The 21,829-nt window shown below is 49.8% G+C and overlaps 1 protein-coding gene across 2 annotated transcripts in view; it reads left to right on the forward strand.

The window, feature by feature from the left end:
* Window positions 1-21,829, forward strand: part of CDH22 (cadherin 22) — a 135,570-nt gene that overhangs the window by 63,363 nt on the left and 50,378 nt on the right. For both annotated transcript variants that reach the window (XM_032142249.2, XM_058432849.1), the window contains 2 exons: window positions 4,407-4,701; window positions 17,889-18,008. In XM_032142249.2, coding sequence (XP_031998140.1) covers window positions 4,407-4,701; window positions 17,889-18,008 — 415 coding nt within the window. The remainder of the gene's footprint in view (window positions 1-4,406; window positions 4,702-17,888; window positions 18,009-21,829) is intronic.

Raw genomic sequence — 21,829 nt, forward strand, 5'->3', positions numbered from 1 at the left:
TCATTTATTCAATATGTTTGGTGCTGTCCCCGTGCTGGGTGCTGGGGAGATGGAATAAACAGCCAGGTGCTTGACCCTCAAGGAGCTTGCAAGCTCACACTCACATTCACTCACACACACACACACACACACACATTCCACTTTCCCACACCCTGTATTTTCTCCGCAGGCCTTGTCAGGGTACCTAGTGTGTGCCAGGCACAGAGAATTCTGACAGAGACAAACCTAACTTAGTCCATACCTTGAGGCCCATGACAGCTGGGGACACAGATGTGCAACACTAGAAGTTACAAGAGGGTGTGGAGTAGAGGGGCATGTGTACGGGGCAGGAATGGAGCAGGTGAGGTCTCTTCAACCAAATGAGAGGGCATCTGAGAGGGCTGCCTGGAGGAGGAAACAAGCTGAGTTTGAAAGACAAGAAGGCATTGATTGGATCATGGCCCCTGGATCTCCAGTGGGTTAGGATTTGAGTCTGTGTGGTTCTTGTATCAGGAGATAGGGGATGAATTAGCTGACCCTTCAACCCCTCCTGAGACCAGGACAGGAAAAGGAGAGGGAACTAATTTACATTGAGCACCTACTAAGTGCAAGGAGCTTCCATATATTATCTTACGAATCTTCAGAATATGTATGGTGAAGCAATATCAGTTCCATTTACAGATGAGAAAACTGAGGCTCAGAGAAGGGTAGCCACTTGCCCAGGGTCGTGCACAGGATGCTGGCAAAGCTGAAGCTGGTACAGAGCTGCTTCTGACTCCAAAGCACATAATCTTTCCTGATTTGTGGTTTGAGGTTCTTTCCCAAATGGTAAAATGGAGGCTTAGAGAGAAGAGGCCACCGATGACTGTGGCCTGCTGGGCACAGGGCAAAAGACTGGTGTCAAGGCCACCGCCCCAGCTGTGCAACCCAGTGGCCACCCGGTAGCCCACTCCTTCCCCTTTTCTCCCTCACCCTCTGCTATAGGCATTGTAAGCAGACTAGCCAGATTCCCAGAGACTGCAGAGAAACCAAACTGGGCTTTGGAGTCAAACAGACCGGGGGCCATCTCAGTCTCTTCACCTGGAAAATAGGGATATGTTTACAAACCCCGCGAAGTCAAGTTCAATTTCTGCAGATGGCCTGCAACACATGTCTGACACATAGTAGGTTCTCAATAAATGAGGGCACCATCTTCCAGCCTCCACTTGCAGCTGAGAGTCCTGAGAAATATCTTCTTAGGGCAGTGCCAGAGGCACTCCCTCTTCACTCTGGAGCCAGGACCCAGGCAGGCAGGGCAGGCAGCCCCAGCTGGGCCTGAATTCATAACTCCCAGATCTTAGCTCCCGCCCAGGCCAATTGCCCCTGTCTGACTCTGCAGTCCCCAGAGAGCAGCCAGTAGGCCCCAGCATGAGCTCTGTGTCATATTCCACAGAAGATGACATCACCACTAGGTTCTACTCCCTCCTCTCCATTCCTCACTCGTAAGTGAGCCCTGCCTGGGGTCTGAATAAAAACGTCAAGGGCTGCAGGGACATCATGGGGACCCAGGAGATGGAAAGGGAAGGAAACAACCATTAACAGAGTCAATGTAAACATGCTCACATCTAATCCTCCCCACACCTGTGCCAAGTAGGGCTTGGTCTGATTTCTCAGGTGGAAACACAGGGGCTCAGAGAGGTAAAATTGACAAACCCATGGTCCCAACATTAGTCAGTGGTAGAGTCAGGAGCGTGCTTCCCACACTTAGCCATGTGACACAGCACACGACTTCCCCTCTCTGTGCCTCAGTTTTCTAACCTGAGAAATGGGAATGATAATGTTTCACAGGGCAATGATGAAGTCTAGTAAGATTATAGCTGTTTAGCATCTCTTTGAATGGCGTCTATTCTACCACACTGCTCTGAAGTGTTTGCTGATGAAATAAGCAGACAACAGATCAGACTAGGAAGCGGGTAGAGGCCCCCGAAAGGGAGCAGAATCACCCCCTCTCATCCCATCTCCCCTGGGGCAATGGTTGAAAAAATGTATAAACAGCAAACAGGAGAGACAGGTCTCCTCATCCTCAGCACTGCCAATGATTCAGGGCTGATGTCCTGAAATAATTTTATTGGGGGCATTAAACTGAGTTATGAGGTTTTTACAATCCAGCCACTTATGAGAAATCTATTAACAGTAACTGGACAGGAAGAAGGCTTCTCAGTGGAGCCCAGGATGGGCATTAATTGGGGCAATCTATAACAGGACGGGGACCCGGAAAGGTTCCACCAGACGCCTCCATTTAGTCCCCGCAATTTCTGCTGAGAATCAGCAGACTCGCCAAAAAGAGAGAGATGCCCATTAATCGGCTAATGAAATATGAAAATGTTTATGGGCCATTCAATCTTCCAAATGGCACTTCTATAATCCACCTTTCAGACACAAAGTTCTACCAGCAGAATTTATACCCCGGCTCCTCCCGCGTGGCAGGGGATGGGCTTTTGTCCCCCCTTCGTGATGACTTCATGGGCACCTGTTCTCCTGCTGAGTGGGCTGGGGTCCCCAGCACCCCAGCCTGAAAGGAACTTTTGAGAATCTGTTGTCCACACTCCATCTCCATGGAAGCTTAGAGAGGAGCAGGGACCTGCCCAAAGCCATTAGCTTCATCGCAATGGATTTTCCTCTGCTCGAAGCTGCCTGGGAGATTTGGGCATTGGAAGATAAGGACTTAGGTGTTTCTGATTGCAAGAAAACAGACTTCTTGCTGGTTCTTCACCCAGGGGATCTCAGGGCAGTGAAAACAGCCTGGAATCTGGAGCCTAATAGTGCCTAGATTAAATCCTGATTATATATAGCTAACATTTAGTAATAATATAATAATAACGATAGCTGCCATTTATTGGGCACTTATTATGTCTCAGACAGGGCTTATTTCCAGCTAGTACAAACTGGTATAGTTGTACTGGTTGTTAAAATCATGAAAAACCTCCATACTTGCAGTAAATTGTCCCTCTCCTCTCCCTCGCCCCAACTCTCTCAGCCCCCTGGGCCTCTCTGTGATCCAGCAACCAAAGGGTTCCTGCCTGGCCCAGCAGGGATCCTGCTGCAGTACCACTGCCTGGGCAGTGTCCCCACCATGCTGGCTGCTAAATATTGTAAATGTCACTTGGTGACACCTGCTAAGGGCCTTGTGTGGATTCTCAACTCAGCAAACCCCTCAGTACCTCTGGGAGGACAATGCTAATATGATTCCCATGTTACAGATGAAGCAACTGAGGGCCAGAGAGGCAAAGTGATGGGTGAGGACGCACAGGGAGGCGATGTCAGAGCCAAGGCTGGGCCAGGCTGCACTGTCTCTGCCTTCCCCTGGGCTCCTCTCCGGAGGCTTTAGATGGAGCGGTAAAGCCCAGTGTGGAGTCAGACCAGCTCTTCCAGTGGCCTGACCTTGAAGAACCCATCCCACCTCTCCAATCTTCGTCAGGAAGTGGGAAAAAAAATCTGTAAAATAAAGATAGCAAAACCTACTCTAGCAGGTTTTTAAAAAAAGCATCTTGAACTAGAAAAATACATAAATTGCTTAGCCAGTGCCTAGCACATAGAAGGTGCTCTTTCAATTAACATCCCTTCCTCCTGTCTCCCTTCACTCCCTGTCATGTGCCATGTCTTGAACCTGGTTCTCCATATACCAAGATGAGGAAGATGCCACCCCAATCTCCTGGGGTGCAGAGTCTAGGGAGCAGTGGACCTGTAATTCATAGTGAGGTCATGGACCAGCAGCCTGGAAGTTTGTTAGAAATGCAAAGTCTGAGGCCTGGCCCCAGACCTACTGAGTCAGAATCTGCATTTTAACAAGATCCCGAGGTGAACTGCATGCATACTAGAGTTTGAGAAGTGCTGGCTACAGCCATCCTACAAGGCTGAACATGATCATGATGGCTTGATGTACTGAGAGATCCTGGGGGCAGGGGGAGACTGAGGATCCAGAAAAGCTTTCTGAAAGAGGTGTCATTTTTGTTGCACTTTGCAGGGTGAGTAGAGTTTCCACGGGCAAAGAAACAAGGACAGGGCCCAAGGCAGAAGCCTCAGAGCTGTGCGTGCTAAAGGGGAGAGAGGTGTGGAGGTGGTGCTGGACTTCTTTGTGAAGGCAGTGGGAAGCCACTGGAGGTTTGTAAGCAGGGAGGCCGTGTTCAGATCTGCCTCCGAGGCCAATAGCTCTGAATGCAGAGGGGAAAGCAGAGTCCAGGGGCAGGGAGGGCCCCAGCGGGCTGAGGAAACACTCCAGGCAAGGGATGGAAGTGAGCATGGCTGCTGGGCCTCAGTGTCCTCACTAAAGAAGTGTATGTGTTGGAGAAGAGATGGGCTTAGGAATAGGCAGCCAATGGCATGGGACAGTGAGGCCAAGAGGAGCTTCCTCCTCAGCCTCCACCTTGCCTTCCTCTCTGCCTCCCCAGATCCACTCTGACTCAGACGAGGGTGACGGGGCCATCAAGTACACCATCTCAGGCGAGGGTGCTGGGACCATCTTCCTGATCGACGAGCTGACAGGCGACATTCATGCCATGGAGCGCCTGGACCGTGAGCAGAAAACCTTCTACACGCTGCGGGCCCAGGCTCGGGATCGTGCCACCAACCGCCTACTGGAGCCCGAGTCGGAGTTCATCATCAAGGTGCAGGACATCAACGACAGTGAGCCCCGCTTCCTGCATGGCCCCTATATTGGCAGCGTGGCCGAGCTCTCACCCACAGGTGGGCTGTGGGCCCTGGGGGTGGGAGATGGGATCAAGGTGATCCCCAAGTGGAGCCTGCTGGCAAGGGGAGTAGCTGATCCTCTGGGGAGGGACAGAAAAGACAGAGCCTACTGACCCAGGGTACAGGGTACAGATGTGAGCTCAGGTGCCCCCTGAGGTCAAGCATAGTCCTGGACAAAACCACACACATGACCTCAGCCACATCCGTGGACACAGCCCCCCATGAACGTGGACCTGCATGTGGACACAGTGATGCCCTTGGACATGCCCATACAGCCACACCCAGTCACATATGTAGACACAGCCGCAGATCTGGACATGCCACATGCACAAGCCCAGCCCCTCATACAACTCACCACTGCACTGGTACACAACCCCATTCATAGATCCAGTCCCCCACACAGGCACAGCTGGACAGAGTCACACGCACAGGCACAGCTGCACAGAATCACACACACAGGCACAGCTGGACGCCTTGACAGAGCCCTTCACAAAAGTTCAACTGCACATAGACATAGCACAGCCCTTGGCAACAACCTCAACACAGACAGTCCCATCTTGAGGCACACCCACCACTAGGAACAGCTAGATTGGGACACAGCTGAAACAGGGCCCAACCACACACTCAGACCCACGACTGCACACCCTGACCTAGCCACGCACAACCCCAGGCAGGAAACGGGCCCTTCTGCAGATAGCACTTCTGCACAGACTCAGCCATGTACAGAGACAGAGGCAAAAGCCACAAGCAGACATGAGCATCCTGGGGTCCAGCTCCCCTGGTGTGCAGCCGCAGACAGGCACAGGCACAGGCAGATGAATGAGACAGGCAGCTCTGTCTGCAGCCCAGAGGAAGCCACAGCTCACCAAGATCCAGCCAGCTAGGGACAGAGCCTCACACAGAGATGGCTAAGTCCCCAGACACAGATTCAGTTGCACTTACCTGGGTATGACTGCACACACCCAGGAGCACTGCACACATGATTATGCCCATAGAAAGTGAAGTGCACACACAAGAAATATACATCTCTGTGTAGACATCAGACACAACCATACTCAGAAAGTGCCATGCACACAGCAGCAGGACACTGAGGCTAAAGCTGCACGACTCTGCCTTCTCCCACCATGAAACCCCCAGACCGTATCTGACCATCAAGGCCCCACTTAGCTCAGGGTTCCTGGCTCTGGTAGAAACTGGAGTCATGGGGTGAGGGGCACAAGCCAGTAGCCGCCATCTCCTTCCTACCATGTTACTCGAAGTTACTTGCAAGCCAGGCTAGACAAGAAGCAGCTGCCTTAGGTCCTAAGCCACACTCCATTGCTGACTCGCTGTGGCCAAAGGTTGGATGCTGTGCCTCTCTGGACCTTCCAGCTCTGTGGCTGCATGTCAGAGGCCAGGAGTACTTGAGCTCCTGGGAGAGGAAGCCCAGCTTCCCCAAGTTGGGCCAAATCTGGCAGCTTGCTGGGATAATGAGCAAGCAGCCAGTAGGGGAAAAGGAGGAGGTGAACCAGAGAGAATGGTGGGCAAGGGATGAGGGGGAAATAGGGAACAGTGGGGCTGTGGATGTGAGTGCAGACTGGTGTACACACACAGGCATGCATGCATGCCTGATGTACATGTGTGTTCCACATATATATGCAGATGTGCACACACACACACACCTAGCCAAGAAGCACTTTAAGGCCTGTGTGTGCATGTGACATGCTGTGTCTATATGAGTATGTTCATTCATTCAACAAATATTTATTGAGTACCTACTACATGCTATGCCCTGGGAACATGGCAGTGAAAAGGCAGAAGATTCCCTACTGTCATGGAGGGCCCATTCTTCCTAAGGAAGACAGACAATAAGCAAGTGAACGACTAGGTCATTGGTCCAGTAAGGCTTCTCTGAAGACCTGGAGGAAGTGAGAGCATGGGCCCTGGGGAAGAGCATTCCAGGCAGAGGGAATGGCACATGCAAAGGCCCTGGGGTTGAATTCTGCCAGGAAGAAACAAGGTGACCAGATCATGCAGCCATGTAGACCATAGCCAGGGCGTTGCCTGTTATGCTGAACAAGCTGAGAAGTCAATGGAAGGTCTTGCTCAGAAAAATGACATGATCAGGACCCCATGGCTCTTTCATGAAGAATAGATGGGCAGAAAAGAGGGCAAGAGCAGAAGCAGGTGGCCTGTGAACAGGAAGTGATGGTGGCTTGGAACAAGATGGTACCAGTGGAGGTGTTGAAAAGAGGTCGCCTTTTGGATATATCCTGAAAGTAGAGCTGAAAGCACTTGCTAATGGATTGGATATGGAGTGTGAAAGAAAGAAAACTCAAGGATGACTCTTAGGATTGTAACCTGAGCAATTAAATAGATGGATTTCCATTTACTGAGATTGAAGGAACAGATTTGGGGGATGAGAGGAAATTAGGAGTTTGGTGTGAAGTTTGTTAAGTTAGAAAAACGTATTAGGCTGCTGAGTGGAGATCTTGAACAAGACAGTTGAATATCCAGGTTCAGAGGAGGTCTGGGCTGGAGAGATAAATTTGGATATTATCAATGGCAAAGACATATGGAATTTCAGAGGCTGGCAAGAACTTAGCATATAATTTTGCTAATGGGGAAACTGGGGCTCAGAGAGACAGTGACACGTCCAAGGTCACACAGCAAGTCCCTGACTTTCTAGGTCTGGCAGCCCCCACCTACTGACTTAAACTCACAGCCCTGTCCCCCTTCACTTAAAACTGACCTGCACATTTCTGCATTAAAAAGTCCAGAAAGGTGGGGAGAGCTGATGCTAGAGAAGGAAGCAGGAGCCCCATCTGAAGGACTAGAGGAAAGCAGGTAGCCTGGGAAAGGCCTAATTGAGGGAGTGACGTGGGAAGACTTGCATTTTGGAAAATTCCCTCTGCTGCACTGTGGAGAAGGGCTGAGGATGGGGAGGTGCTGGGGGAAGAGCAGCCTCATCTCCACCATGGTGGCTCCTCCATGACCACTTCACTCTCACTGCGACTCTGAGAGGTGGCAGGACTAATGGCAGCATCCCCATTGAACAGATGGGAACACTGAGGCTTAGAGAGAAGAAAGCACCTACAGTCACATAGCAAGTCAGTGACAGAGCAAGTTGCTGGGCGTGGCTCCCAGGTTGTTGGAATGGCAAGGGTCCTTGTTTCACAGGTGGGGAAACTGAGACCAAGAGAAGGGCAAGGACTCATCCAAGGTCATGCAGAGAGTAGGAGGCAGAGGCAGCCCCCAGTTTATGAGCACTGGCCTATGGAGACCCAGCTCTGTCTTGACTCCCTCTCCCAGCCCACTGACTCTCACAGTCCACTCAGGAAAAATGTCGGGAGGTGGGAGGACTCAATTTGGACCAGCTGAGAACCCAGGAGGGGGAAGGGAGAAGCAGAAATTAAATTAGTTTATTTCATTTGAGCAACTATTTGAAAGGGAAGCAAATCTGACATCAGGGTGCTTGCAGAGACTCCAGGCAGCTTTGAAAATCAGTCACAATTACTGAGCCTCCTGATCCAGCTGCGGAGGGCGGGGCCGACAAGCAGCACCAGGGTCCGGGCAGCTTCGGAGATCAGAGGGAGCAGGGACGCAGCTTGGGACATGAAAGGCAGCAGTGCTTGCAAATTAAACCACTCACAGCTTAAAAGGGAAGGGAAGTGTGCCGGGGGGCCTCCAATGAGCCACGCTTCTGAGCAGGGGCACACCAGTCATGTTAAGCCTGATGCAGCCAAATGGGTCCTGAGTTGACAGTCAGGACTCCTGGTTCCCTGCATGACCTTGGTCGACTTCCTGCCCCCTCTGGACCCCAAGTTCCCTTCTGAGCATTGAGAGGATTCATTCAAGCATCAGATGTTTATTGAGTGCCTGCTATGTGCCAGGCACTGTTCCAGGCATTGGGGGTTCTTAGGAAACCTACATACTATAGCAGGGAGAGTCAGGACAGAGATAAGCAAATGTATAATATGCAAATTAATAATTAAAAATATAAAATAGGCCAGGTGCAGTGGCCCACGCCTGTAATCCTCGCACTTTGGGAGGCCAAGGCAGGCGAATTGCCTGAGCTCAGGAGTTCAAGACCAGCTGGGCAACATGGTGAAACCCCGTCTCTACTAAAATACAAAAAAAATTAGCCAGGTATGGTGGCATACACCTGTAGTCCCAGCTACTCGGGAGGCTGAGGCAGATGAATTGCTTGAACTGGGGAGGCAGATATTGCCATGAGCAGAGATCATGCCACTGCACTCCAGCCTGAGTGACAATGCAACACTCTCTCTATATATATATACATATATATAAATTATATATACATATATATCTATATATACATATATAGATATATATATTAATATATATAAAATGAATATTAATATGCCTGATGGTGTGAGTGCTATGCAGAATAAAGGAGTTAGGAACAATTTGCGGGGAGTGTTATTTTAGATAGAGGGGGTCAGGGAAGGCCTGTCTTTCTGGAGGAGGACATCTGAATAAAGATCTGAAGGAAGGGAACAAGGAGCTCTGTGAAACAGTGGTTTTCAAACTTTTTTGTGCATCCACATTACCTGGAGGGCTTGTTAAAACACAAATTGCTGCCCTTGTCCCCCCAGCGTTTCTGGCTCAGGAGGTCTGGGCTGTTAGAAATGTCTGCATTTCTAACAAACTCCCCAATGCTGCTGGCATGGAGACCATACCTGGACAACCACTAAGCTACAAGAAGAATGTTCCGGGCAGAGAGAACAGCAAATGCAAGGGTCCTGAGGCATAGCATGTTTGTCATGTTTGAGGAATAGCAGGGAGGTCTGTGGCTGAAGAGAAGTGAGTGAGTGGGAGAATATCTGGAGTCTGAATACCTCAGACAATGGATCACACAGGGCTTGGTAGCCATTGAAAGGTTTTTGGTTGTACTCTGAGTGAGATGGAGAGCAGAGGTGTAATCTAATCCAGCTTATATTTTAAAAGAATGACTTGTTAGCCGCCACGTTGAAAATAGACTGTAGGAGGCAAGGTTGGGAGTAGGGAGGCCAATGAGGAAGCAATTGCAATATTGCAGCAAGAGGTGATGGTGACTTGGACCAGCGTGAATGGTGAGACAAGATGGAATTCTGGATGTACATTGAAGGTAGAGCCAACAGGGTTTGTGAGGGATTGGATGTGGGGAGTAAGAGGCAGAGGAGACAAGGATGATGCTGAAGGTTTGGGCCTGAGCAAGTGAACGGATGGAGCTACTGTGGCTGAGATGGGGACTGCTCCAGGAAGAGCAAGTTTGCAGAACAAATTAAGAATTAATTCTTGGGCAAGTTAAGATTGAGGTGTCTACCGAACATCCAAGTTCATATATCAAGGGGACAGTTGGATCTATGAGTCTGGACATCAGGAGAGAGATGAGGCTAAAGATACAACTTTGGAAGTCAGCAGCAGAGAGAGGGAATTTACAGCTTGATGCTGAATACGTCAACAGGGAGTAAGTTTTGATAGAGAAGAATTGGACTAGAAATTCTTTCAATGTCAGGGAGGCACACCCCTTCCCTAGGCTGTCACAACCTGACCATGGGATGGCAAGAGGATTTCACAGGTCTCCCACACCCAGCTCAACTCCTCCTACTTATTCATGCCAAACTTGTGCAAGACACTATGCCTGGCACTACTGAAGATACCGAAGACAGAAATGAGAAATTCAATTCACTGTGCATTTATTAACCACTACTTTATTCTGGGCACTGCAGGGGATGTAAAGATAAGTAATTGAATTAAATCCACAAATGTTTATTAGCACCCCTTATATACAAGGCCTCCAATGTACTTGGCTCTGTAGGGCTTGCAAAGATGAGTCACCCAACTTAGCAAACATTTATTAGCACCTACTTTATATATAGCCCCACAGAGGACAGAGAAGTAGTTGTTTTTAATTCAATAAACACATATTAGGCCTACTATGTACATAGCACTTTGCTGGGTATGTAGAGATCACAGATGAGCAAGACACCACCCCTGACCTCAAAGTGGTAGCAAATCAGTTTTGTCTCTTGTGCTAACTCAGATCAATTGGTAGTGACTGTTAGGCTGTATTGAGAAGGAGTCTAAGATCTCATTCAGCCTTGGCAGAAAAAATGCCATGATGGATTAGTGATGTCTGCCATGGGCAAAGGAAGGAGAATGTCATAGCTCACGTGCCATAGAATTGACATTGCCAGACCATGGGATTGGGGCTCAACAGAATGTAGAAATGGGCACTTTTCCACGTATTTCAATTCCTCTGTGAGCAGCATCCTTAATAGATGGGAAAAGACTGTCTTGGTAGTACAGCCTGCACTTCTTGGGATATTCACTAAATAATAGCTATCAGCAAGCACTGCTTTCACAGAGCTATTTCGCTTTATTCTCACAATCCTGGGGAATAAGCAGGATCAGTATTAGTGTCTTCATGTTACTGATGAAGAAATAAATGCAAAGTGATTTTTCTGAGGTTCCACAGTAAGAGCTGAAGCCAGAACTAGACCCAGAAGCGGAAACCAGAACCTGAGTTCCTTGGCTCGGCATCCATAGCTTTCTTTGAGGAAAGAGTCACGACCATTTCTTGCACAAAACTTCTCAGCTTGAAAATCACTTTCACATCCCTAATCTCATTTCAGCATCCTGGGGACTCTCTTGGGTTAAATACTGACATCCCCATTTTACAGCTGTGGAAACCGAGGCTCAAAAGGGGAAGGAAAGTAAAACTGGGAGAGCACACTATCTGATTCTTAAATTCAGTGCTTGGGGGAACAGAGAGGAAAGGAGGAAGGCAGGAAGGACTGTGTTCCCCAAGGATATCATTTGGAGAGGGCAGCAGCAGGCTGGGAGCCTCCGATTGTCCCGTCTGTAGCTGGAGAGAGTGTAGCTCAGCAGCCCGCAGGCCCAAGCCAGGAATCAATCGCTGGTCTCTGCAGAGACAACTTCTAAAGATGTTTTTAATTAAAGTCCAGGAAGATCTATACGTGCAATATCTCCTTGCCTAGCAACGGCACTGGCTCTCACCACCCATGCTGGGGGGAACGGGACAGGAGGCTTCTGGTGGGGAGAAGCAGCAGACAGGAGCCGAGGCCCTGGCCCTCAGGAGTTGGCCCCATGGCCCGGGTAATCTGGACAGGGAGGAATATATCCCTGTCTCTTTTTGTCTTTTCCATCAACAAATCATTCAACAAATATGAGCACACTCTGTATGCCAGGCCCTGTGGCCACATGGCATTAGGGTGCAAAGATGATAAAGCTACCATCCTGACCTCGACGATCTAGCACATAGTAGGTGCTCTGTAGATGTTGAGAGAATGAATGGAATTGAATCATAAGCAAAAATGTTTGCTTTCTGCCATGAGTAGAAGGATGCTATCACAGATACTTCAAATGTTGCAGTCCGAAACAAACAAAGTCACTAGACTGCATAACAGAGGGCCTGGTAAATGTTGAGAGGACAGAGGAGCTTGTGGGTCTATTTGGGATATAAGAGAGTGCTCTCTCTCAGGAGGACATAGCAGATCCACACACACACAGTCAAGGGTTGCCTGGATGGGCAATTCCATGGCCAGGATCCGAAAGGAAAGAAAAGGTGAGGAGGGGAGGGTGTTTCAGGTTCCCTGGAGACTCTGGAGGAAGGTGCAATGCAGGAGGCCCCTCACCCCACCAGGCCAAACTTCACCTTCCTCTCCTAGTTCCTCCTCCTGCTCTGCCCCCTCTTCCTGCTCCATGTGTACCTCTGTCTCTGTTCTATTTGCTCTGTCTCTGTTTCTAGATTCCTCTGGTTTCCTACTTAACCTCTCTGTTTCTACTGCTTTCTCTCTGTCTCTGCCCCACGAAATTCTGTCCCTCTGACCCTTCTTTCTCTCTCTTACCCGCTTTCTTGACCCCTCTCTCTGTGCCGCCTTCTCTGTCACTTGTCTCTGGACCTGCCTCCTCCCATGCAGCCACTTTCCTGCATCTCCTGTGTGCCATTCATCTGCATTAGGCTGCCCTGGCTGGGAGGCTGGAAGCAGGGTCGAGGCCAGCCCAGCCAGCTGGCATTCTAAGTGATGATCGAAGAGGGAGTTGGGAGGAGGGCAGCAGGGGTGGATGTTGAGAGGGGGCTTTTTTCCTATGTAATCTGAACGTTCCCAGAGACTCGACAAGTGGTTTTTAATTTTTAATAGAAAGCATTCTGCACAGTGCTGGCAGCAGCAGGGGTGGGACTCATTTTTTATAAATGTTTGAGAAGCTAAATGTGAGCCTAGGGTTTCCCCAGACCCAGTGGGGTGGCAAAAGGAGGTAGGGAAGAGGCAGGATGATAATAATTACAAACGTCTTCATAATAATGACACGTGGTCACCTTGGCTGAGACCTCTGTTCTTTTCCAAAGTGCTTCATCTCTTTCTCTCATTAAGGGGTCTGCTATACCCAGGGAGGCAGGAATGATAAAGTGTTATCTCCATTTTACAGAAGGGGAACTGAGGCCCAATCAGATTGGGAAGTTTTTCCACAGCCACACACAGCCAAGGACAGGGCTGGAATGAGAATTTATGTCTGTAATCCCTGAGCTCCACTCCATGCAGCACCACCCACTCCCAGAGCCAGCTGGGGAGCTCCTCCTGGGGGGTCTGGAACTTGAGTCTGGAGCCTCAACTGAACCTCACAGATAGCAAGGATTAAGGGATAAGAAAAGAAAGAATTCTGGCCTGGGATCCAGGACACACATTCCAATTCTTGTTCCACAACAAACCAAGTCAGAACAACCCAGAGATGAGGAGTAGGCAAGCCCCCTCCCTCCTGATGCTGGTGTCCAGGGGTCTCCTACTCAGGGAGGCACAGCCCCAGGTGCCTCCTGATGATACGGAGAGAAGGGGAAGGAATGAGCTTCTGTTAGGCACCCACGATACACTGGGTCCTTAAATCCATCATCTCTAATCCTCATAGCAGCTCAGAGGCTCAGAATGGGCACCCCTTAATGTTACAGGTGAGGAAATGGATCAGAAAGGGTAAAAGATCTGACTGAGGGTGCAGAGTGAGGAAGTGGTAGGATCTGAAACCAGGACTCTGTGATGCCAAAGCCCACCCAGTCTCCATGGAGATGTGAGGGGCTTCTCCTCTGAAGAGTGTCCGACTTCTCATGCTGACTTCAGCTGGGAAGAGCTCTAATGACTTGGTGGCAACATCATCTTACCTGCTTCCTTCCGGGTGTCAGTCTCAGAACAGGCTCAATTAGTGCAGGAGGGCAGCATGCTGGCTAGGCAGACCTGAGTTTGAATCTTTCCCTACTGCTTACTAATGATGTGTCCCTGGGGAAGTCATTGAGCCCCTCTGTGACTCAATTTCCTCATCAGTTCAGTGAGGGATTGGATCTAGGGCATCAGTTTTTAGACCGAGAGGCACTTTAGATGCACTCTGGAGATTGTGAAAATACCTTTGCCTGGGCTTCTCCCCAAGAGTCCTATTTAATTGGTCAGGGATGGGGCTCCACATCATTTAAAGCTCCCAAGAGATTCTGACGTGCTGCCAAGTTGAGAAGCTCTGATTTCTGTGCTCTTCAAGGACCAGCCTTTCCATATCTAACATTCCACATGGATCCATGGGCCCTGAGATCCTGTTTAGCCAAGAATCAGCTGGGCAACCATTCCCATTCCAGCCTGGACCTAGGCCCTTAACCGCCACTTAGCAGAAGGGCTGGACGGCAGCACCACGGACAGCAGCCCACTCCTGTCAACCAGTCCCAGCTCTACTTCTGGAAGTCTGGGCTGGAACCAGCTGTAGGGGAGGGAGAATCTAAACCCAGCTCCTGTCCTTCCCCTCCTCTGCCCCCCTGCTCCTGTGTCTGAGTCCTCCCTCTCTCTGTCTCACCTATCTACTTCTACTCCAAGCAGCCCCTCCTCCTACCTCTAAGGCAGGATATATGTGGGCTTTGACATCAGATCCACGTGGGTTTGAAACCTGCCTCTCTTCTGCACCAGGTGAACTTGTCAAGGTACTGTCCTTGGTGCTGAGCATGGAAATCTGAGTTCTCACAGTGATCCATGAGTTTGGTAGTATTCTTACCCATCTCACTAATGAGGAAATGGAAGCACTAAGAGGTTCATTACTTAGCTTCACTCAGCCTCCATTTCCTCCTCTTTAAAGTGAAAATATTAAAAGCTTATCTGAAGGCCCTGTTTTGTAAATTCTATCATATACAAAAAGGGCTTATAGTATCTAGTACAAAGTTGTTATTTAATAAATGGAAGCTATCTTTATCAGTTATTGAATAATGATACATAATTCATAATGGATTTCATTATTAATTCATGTTTGCACCCTTCACTGTGCATAGCAGTCTCCTCAGCTGTGAAATGGGAACGGTGCAGGGGTGTGCTGGAGTCAGCTCATACCAGCTCACGAGAGCCACACGTTGATTTTCAGGAGTTTTGTGGGCCAGTTGATATCATGTTGGTAGCTTGAAACTGGGCCATGGTGAGAATATTTACACCACGGAAATCAGCAAACATTACAAAGCAGGGCACTCCTCCCGACCCCTCCACCCCTCAGAGCTGGCTCACCAACAAACCACTGCATCTATATCACAGAGCTGGTGTGAAGTCTGCAGGAGAGAATGGACATGATGAGGCACTGTGAAATATAAACTGCTGAATCTGTGGGACCACCCTGAGGTGGTCCCACAGTAGCTACAAGCCTGGCACCCTTTTGTTGGCCAATTCTGGGGAGCTGCTGACTTCTGAAGAAGGTGGGAGGGGGTGTGTGGCCCAAGAAAGCCATTCCTCTGGGGCCTGGGAAACCAGTGGTGAATCACTGACCCTTTACCATTCCCACGTGTCGGCACTAACTGTAATGGCTGCAATAAAGAATCCTGGATTGGGGAAATGATTCCATCATCCCCTCGGGAGTCCCTGGGATGCAGCCAGGGAGAAAGAGAGCTCAGCCATGTCTCTGGGGAGTCACTCAGCCCTGCATTGTGCTTTGCCCAGGGAGTGGGAGGGACATGCCAGGGGAGTGACAGGGAGACCCTCTCTCATAACAATTACAACAGCCACTAGTTATTGTGCACCCACCATGAGCCTGATGCTTTATGTATCTTCTCCCATTTCAGCACCTCTGTGAGGGAGGCATAATTGTGCCATTGTATACTGGCGTGCTGTGCCTCTTGAGATAACAACAACAACCTGCACTTATTGGGTTCTTGGCATGGTCCAGGCACTGTCTTCGGTGCTGGACGTGGAAATTGAATTTTCAAAATGATCTCAGGAGATTTGTAATACTACCACCCTCGTTTCACAAAATGGGGAAGTTGAAGCACAAAGGGGTTCATGACAGATCCAAGGTCAAACTTCTAATAAGTGGCAGTGCCATCACTGGTTGTGACTCAGTACACCAGACCACCGTCCCCAAAGTCACTGTACTTGTGCTGACACTGCTTCCCAGAAGGGACTTGGCATCCCAGAGTCCTAGGTTCAAATCCCACCACTTCCTCACTCTGTGCCCTCAGTGAAATCTTTTCCCCTGTCTGACTTGATTCCTTACCTGTAATATTAGGTGGGGGGGCCCACTCTGCATCTTCGAGATGCTATGAGGATTAGAGATGATGGATTTAAGTGGCTGGTGAAGCCAGTGTGTCATGAGTCTCAATAGGACACAATTCCAGTCCAGCAAGAGGCACCTGGGGCTGTGTCCTCCCTTAGAAGGAGACCCCTGGGCACCAGGATCTGGAGGGAAGGGGCTTGCCCATCCCTCTTCCTCAGCTTCTCTGGGCAACTCTGACATGGTTGACATGGAGCTGGAGTGGCCAAAGAGAGAGGCGCATTGCAGAGACATTTTAGGAGACCGTGGCTGGGAGGGGGAACCTGGAGAGGGAAATGAGAAATGCAAAAGAGTGAAAAATAAATACATGTGTCTGGAATGATCGAGGGCCCCAGGCTGGAGGCGGGAGAGGCGGGCAGCGGGCTGGGCTTAGCAGAATTGCTGCAGTAGCACTTCCAGATTCTCACTCATTAGCCAGGCAGTGAACTGACCTCACCTCCCAGCATGCAGCCCTGCTGGCCCAGGGAGCCCAGCCCAGCCTGGGAGGGGCCTGCCTGGCCCCACCAGCAGGCACCCAGCAGAGGGCATCTCTGTGAGGTGGGGTCTCCATCTCCTTCCCTTTGGGTCATATCCTGAACCCCCAAGACTCACTCTTGAGTCTTCCAACTCACCCTCTTCTTTCTGGAAAGGTTTGAGTGGATTCAATGGCTTTGTTGACCCCTCCACCTGACCCTCCCCCACCCTTACCCCCACCCCCACCTGGTCTAGCCTCATGTCCCAAGCCCTGCTTTCGTCAAATTGAACATGATGTCAAATTAGAGCCATCTCTGGGACAGACCAAAAGAAGCTCCCGGTTTAATGAGGCAGCGTCGAAAATCAATAACTTAATTGCCGCTGTTTGATGGACTTTTATCCAATTTATACTCTCCCCAGCAGTCTACGTGCAGAGCATGAGGAGAAGTGTGTGTGTCTGAGGGTGGGCTGTCTGGTCACCCAGGGGGAGGGGCGAGGAGGGCACCAGGGCCCGCAGCCAACAACTTTCCAAAGGGAAGGCTGGGTGCTGCCCTCTCCTGCCAGGGGCCAAGAGACACTGGCCTCTGACTCCCGATGAATTGGTCTGTCCCTCTGGGCTGTCCCCTACCACCATGATGCGGGGAGAGGAGGCAGAAGTCCCTTGAAGAATCAGTAGGAGCTGGAGTGGGTAGAATGGCCCCTGGGTTGAGAGTCAGGTCCTGGTTTCCAGTCCTGGCTCCAACTGACTGTGATGACTGTAATGATTGTTGCCATCATTGAGAAACTTCTCTGAATTGCTCTGTGCTGGGAGTTTAGAATTCATCCCCTCAACCTAGTGAACCAAGCACTAGGATTCGCCTCACTTTGCTGAAGAGGAAACAGACTCAAAGAGGCTGCCTTTCATTGCCAGAGTCCTACAGCTGGGAACCACCCCAAGGGGACTTGAATCCAGATCTGACTCCATGGTCACACTTGCCCCACTAGAAAGGCCTCAAAACAGGAAGAGGGTTGGGGCTCAGAGTGGGGATGGGGACCGTGAGGGGCTGTATTCGATGGCCTCCCGCAGGTCTCCCGAGGGTCTCCTCTCCCAGCTTCGCTGGGGTGAGGCGAAGTGGGGGAACGAGCTCAGCATCCCCAGATGACCCCTGTCTCGCTTGGTCCCCCGGGCCCAGGCACGTCGGTGATGCAGGTGATGGCCTCGGATGCGGATGACCCCACGTACGGCAGCAGCGCTCGGCTGGTGTACAGCGTGCTGGACGGCGAGCACCGTTTCACCGTGGACCCCAAGACCGGTGAGGGGCTGGGCGGGGCCAGAGGTGGAGCCGTGGGGCGGGGCCAGGGGCGGGGCGAGGACCACCCCAGACGTCTGCTGTGAGCCTTCTGTCCCAGAAGCTCTGAGGACAGCACAGGGGGCACCTTGTGCACAGCAGGAGGGTCCAGGTTCACGGAGAGGGAGGGGCAGCCAGGCAGGAAGATGGAAGGGCAGAGGAACAGAAAAGGAATGGGGTGGGGGGTTCTTCCAAAACTGGAAGAGAAACAGAAAGGTAGGAAGCAGCCGCTGTGGGTGCCCTAAAAGGACCTCAAAGGTCCGAACTAAGCGGCTTGTCCTTGGAGTTAAGTTGAAGCAGGCGTGTGAGCTCTTCCGGGGCACAAGTGTAGTTTGGGGGAGGGAGGACGGCTGGTTTCAGCAGTTTTGAGAGCTCTGCCCACATGGCAGTTGTTAAGGACCTGATGGGAAAACACAGGCATCTTTAAGGAAGGGTGTCTAAGACACAGAGACCTTTAAGGAAGAGTGGCTTCTTTCTTGCTTATCCCCCCAACACCACCAAAAGATGGTGCAGCACGCCCACCCGCTGTCCCCCACTTCACTCACGGTGACATTAGAACCTGACTAATCTCTGAGAAGCCTTGGGGGAGTGCGAGGAGGACAGGATGAGAAGACTGAAGACCAGAGAGGTGAAGTGACTCACTTGAGGTCACACAGCTGGGAGTGGCTGCCGATTCCAGCGGGGTGCTCTCACTGCTCCTAGGATAGGAGGGGCCTGGCTTGGGTGAAGGCGGGGAATGAGATGTCAGACAGCACAGAATGTTTATCAAATGTCATTGTGAGGCTCACAGCCCCATGGGGCAGGAGGATAGGCAGATATGTGGGAATTAGGATGCAAGGCTTCTCGGAGGAAGTAGCAGCAATCTACAAAGGATAAGAAAGTGTCTGCAGGTGCAGTGGCTCACCCCTGTGATCCCAGGACTTTGGGAGGCCAAGGCGGGAGGATCGCTTGAGTTCAGGAGTTCGAGACCAGCCTGGGTAACACAGAGAGACCCCATCTCTACAAAAAGAAAAAATTAGCTAGGCATAGTGACAGGTGCCTGTAGCGCCAGCTACTCAGGAGGCTGAGGTGGGATGATTGCTTGAGCCCAGGAGGTCGAGGCTGCAGTGAGCTATCTGAGCTATCAGTGAGCTGCTGGAGCATCACACTCCAGCCTGAGCAACAGAGCAAGACCCTGTCTCAAAAAAAAAAAAAAAAAAAGAAGAAGAAAAGAAGAAGAAGGTGTTGCCAGACCAAGATTTCAGAGAAGGGCATTCCAGGTAGAAGGTATGGCTCAGGCAAAAGTTGAGAGAAGCGGAACAGCCTAGGGCATGAGGGGAATTGTAAGCAGCTCAGGCTTGGGCAATCAGGTTTGTTGAGAGGTAACATGGAGAGGGTGGCAGGGGCCTGACTGTGCTGGTGTGAGCCAGGCTAAGGAGCTTGGATTTCATTCTAAGGGCAAAGCTGGGAAGTGAGGTTGGGGGGAGTTGATGGATTTGGGTTTTGGGTTTTTGTTTGTGTGTTTCCTTTGTCTGGGGGAGAAGGGAGAGGATTCCAATCCACGAGCACAGTTATAATTGTATTTTCTCACACAAAATATCTCCATTATTTTTTCTCCCCACAAAAGTAATACATTTTATAAAACATTCAAACATTAAAGAAATGCTAAAAAGAAAAAAAAAAAAAAAGAAAGTGCTTCCCACTCCCTATCACCGGTAATTGCAGCCCCAAAGGTAGCCACTTGGTGTATATATCCTGTGAGATCTTAGACGCATTCACTCGAAAATATTAAGTCATGTTTAATAGATAATACATCTCAAGGTTCAAAATTCAGAAAGTCCAAACAGGCATTTAGTAGCAATTCTTTACCCCATCCAGTCCCCCAGCCACCTAGTCTGTATCCCCAAGGCAACCAATGTAATTTTCTCATGCATCTTCCAGAGCTATTCTGTACATGTACAAGAAAATAAGGTACATGTATTTATTTTTTACATGAATGGTAGCTATAAACACACTATACACACGGCTTGCCTTTTTCACTTAACAATACATCTTGAAGATTATTCCATATCAGTACATAAAGGGCTTCCTCATTCTCTTATTTAATGGGTGTTATGGATACACTAAAATTTATTTCACCAGTCCCCTACCGATGGACACTTATGCTGTTTCCAATCTTTTGCTACAACGAACAGTGCTACAGTGAATAACCTTACACATACATCATTTTGTGCTTGTGGGAGTATATCTGCAGGATAATTTTCAGGAAGTGGAGAAGCTGGGTCAAAGAGCACATGCATTCGGAATCTCGATAGATAATGCCGAAATGTACCAGACGACACTCCCGTGAACCACATGTGAGAGTACGCGTTTCCCCTCCTCCTCACCGACAGTGCAGGTTCATTGATGACTACTAAGCAAGGAAATGACATGCTCTGGTTTTCATTTTAACAAGATCCCTTGGGCTGCTGCTACAGAGCTTGGCTCAGAGGCAGGAATTGGAGGCAGGAAGGCCCTGGAGCCCAGGATGCCCAGCATAGAGTCCCAAAGGGCAAAAACCAAAAGCCTGCGCCCTTTCTTGACACTCACTCAGACTCCTTAACCTACCTGTCTAGCTAAGAGGCCAGGGATGATGAAGAATTCATAGTGAGGATTGATTGAGATGCCGAGAAGAGAGAATAGGGGGTGGCAGTGAGATCCTGCAAAGGACAAACCTTGAGGGCCCACACGAATCTGCAGGACTAGGTTGAGGGAGGAGGCAGAGTTTCTTTCCATGTAGTAGGATTTATTCATCTAGGCAAGGGGTACCACCAACAGAAACAGGAGGAGTGTAAATTAAGAAAGCTACTTGAGCAGAGGAATGAGTGAATGTGCCCTGGAATCTGATGCAGAGCTAAAAAATTCAGCTTTAACCATATTGGTTTTAAGATGAGAGAAAACAGGGAAAGAAACATCTAGAACTTCTAGCAGCCCATGTGAAATACAGGTGTGGAGCTCCAAGAATGGTTGGGTCTCTTAAAGCTTCAGTTTCCCCATGTGCACAGGGGAGAGAATCATACCCATCTCACTTGATGGTCATGAGGATTCAATGGGACAGTTCACTCATTCATTCAACAACTATTTATTGAGTGCCTATTATGTGCCTAGCTCTGTTCTAGGCACTAGGAATGCATTAGTAGTCAAATCTAAGGCTCTGCATTCATGGCGCTTTTACTGAAGTAGAGAATATAGAAGATGAGCATGTACACATATAACATAACGTCAAGCAGTGATGAGTGTGAGGATGAAACCTAATGCAGAGGAAGGACTTAGATTAAGACTTCACAGCTGGGCATGGTGGCTCACGCCTGTAATCCCAACACTTTGGGAGGCCGAAGCGGGTGGATCACTTGAGGTCAGGAGTTTGACACCAGCCTGGCCAACATGGTGAAACCCGATCTGTACTAAAATACAAAAATTAGCCTTGAGTGGTGGCACATGCCTGTAATCCCAGCTACTCGGGAGGTTGAGGCAGGAGAATTGCCTGAACCCAGGAGGCAGAGGTTGCAGTGAGCCGAGATCGCACCACTGCACTCTAGCCTGAGCGACAGAGCAAGACTCCATCTCGAAAGAAAGAGAGAGAGAGAGGAAGGAAGGAAGGAAGGAAGGAAGGAAGGAAGGAAGGAAGGAAGGAAGGAAGGAAGGAAGGAAGGAAGGAAGGAAGGAAGGAAAGAAGAAAGACAGAGAGAAAGAGAGAAAGAAGAAAGAAAGAAAGAAAGAAAAGAAAGAAAGAAAGAAAGAAAGAAAGAAAGAAAGAAAGAAAGAAA

This window comes from Hylobates moloch, unplaced genomic scaffold (genome assembly GCF_009828535.3).
Source record: "Hylobates moloch isolate HMO894 unplaced genomic scaffold, HMol_V3 SCAFFOLD_21, whole genome shotgun sequence".
NCBI classification, from domain to species: Eukaryota; Metazoa; Chordata; class Mammalia; order Primates; family Hylobatidae; genus Hylobates; species Hylobates moloch.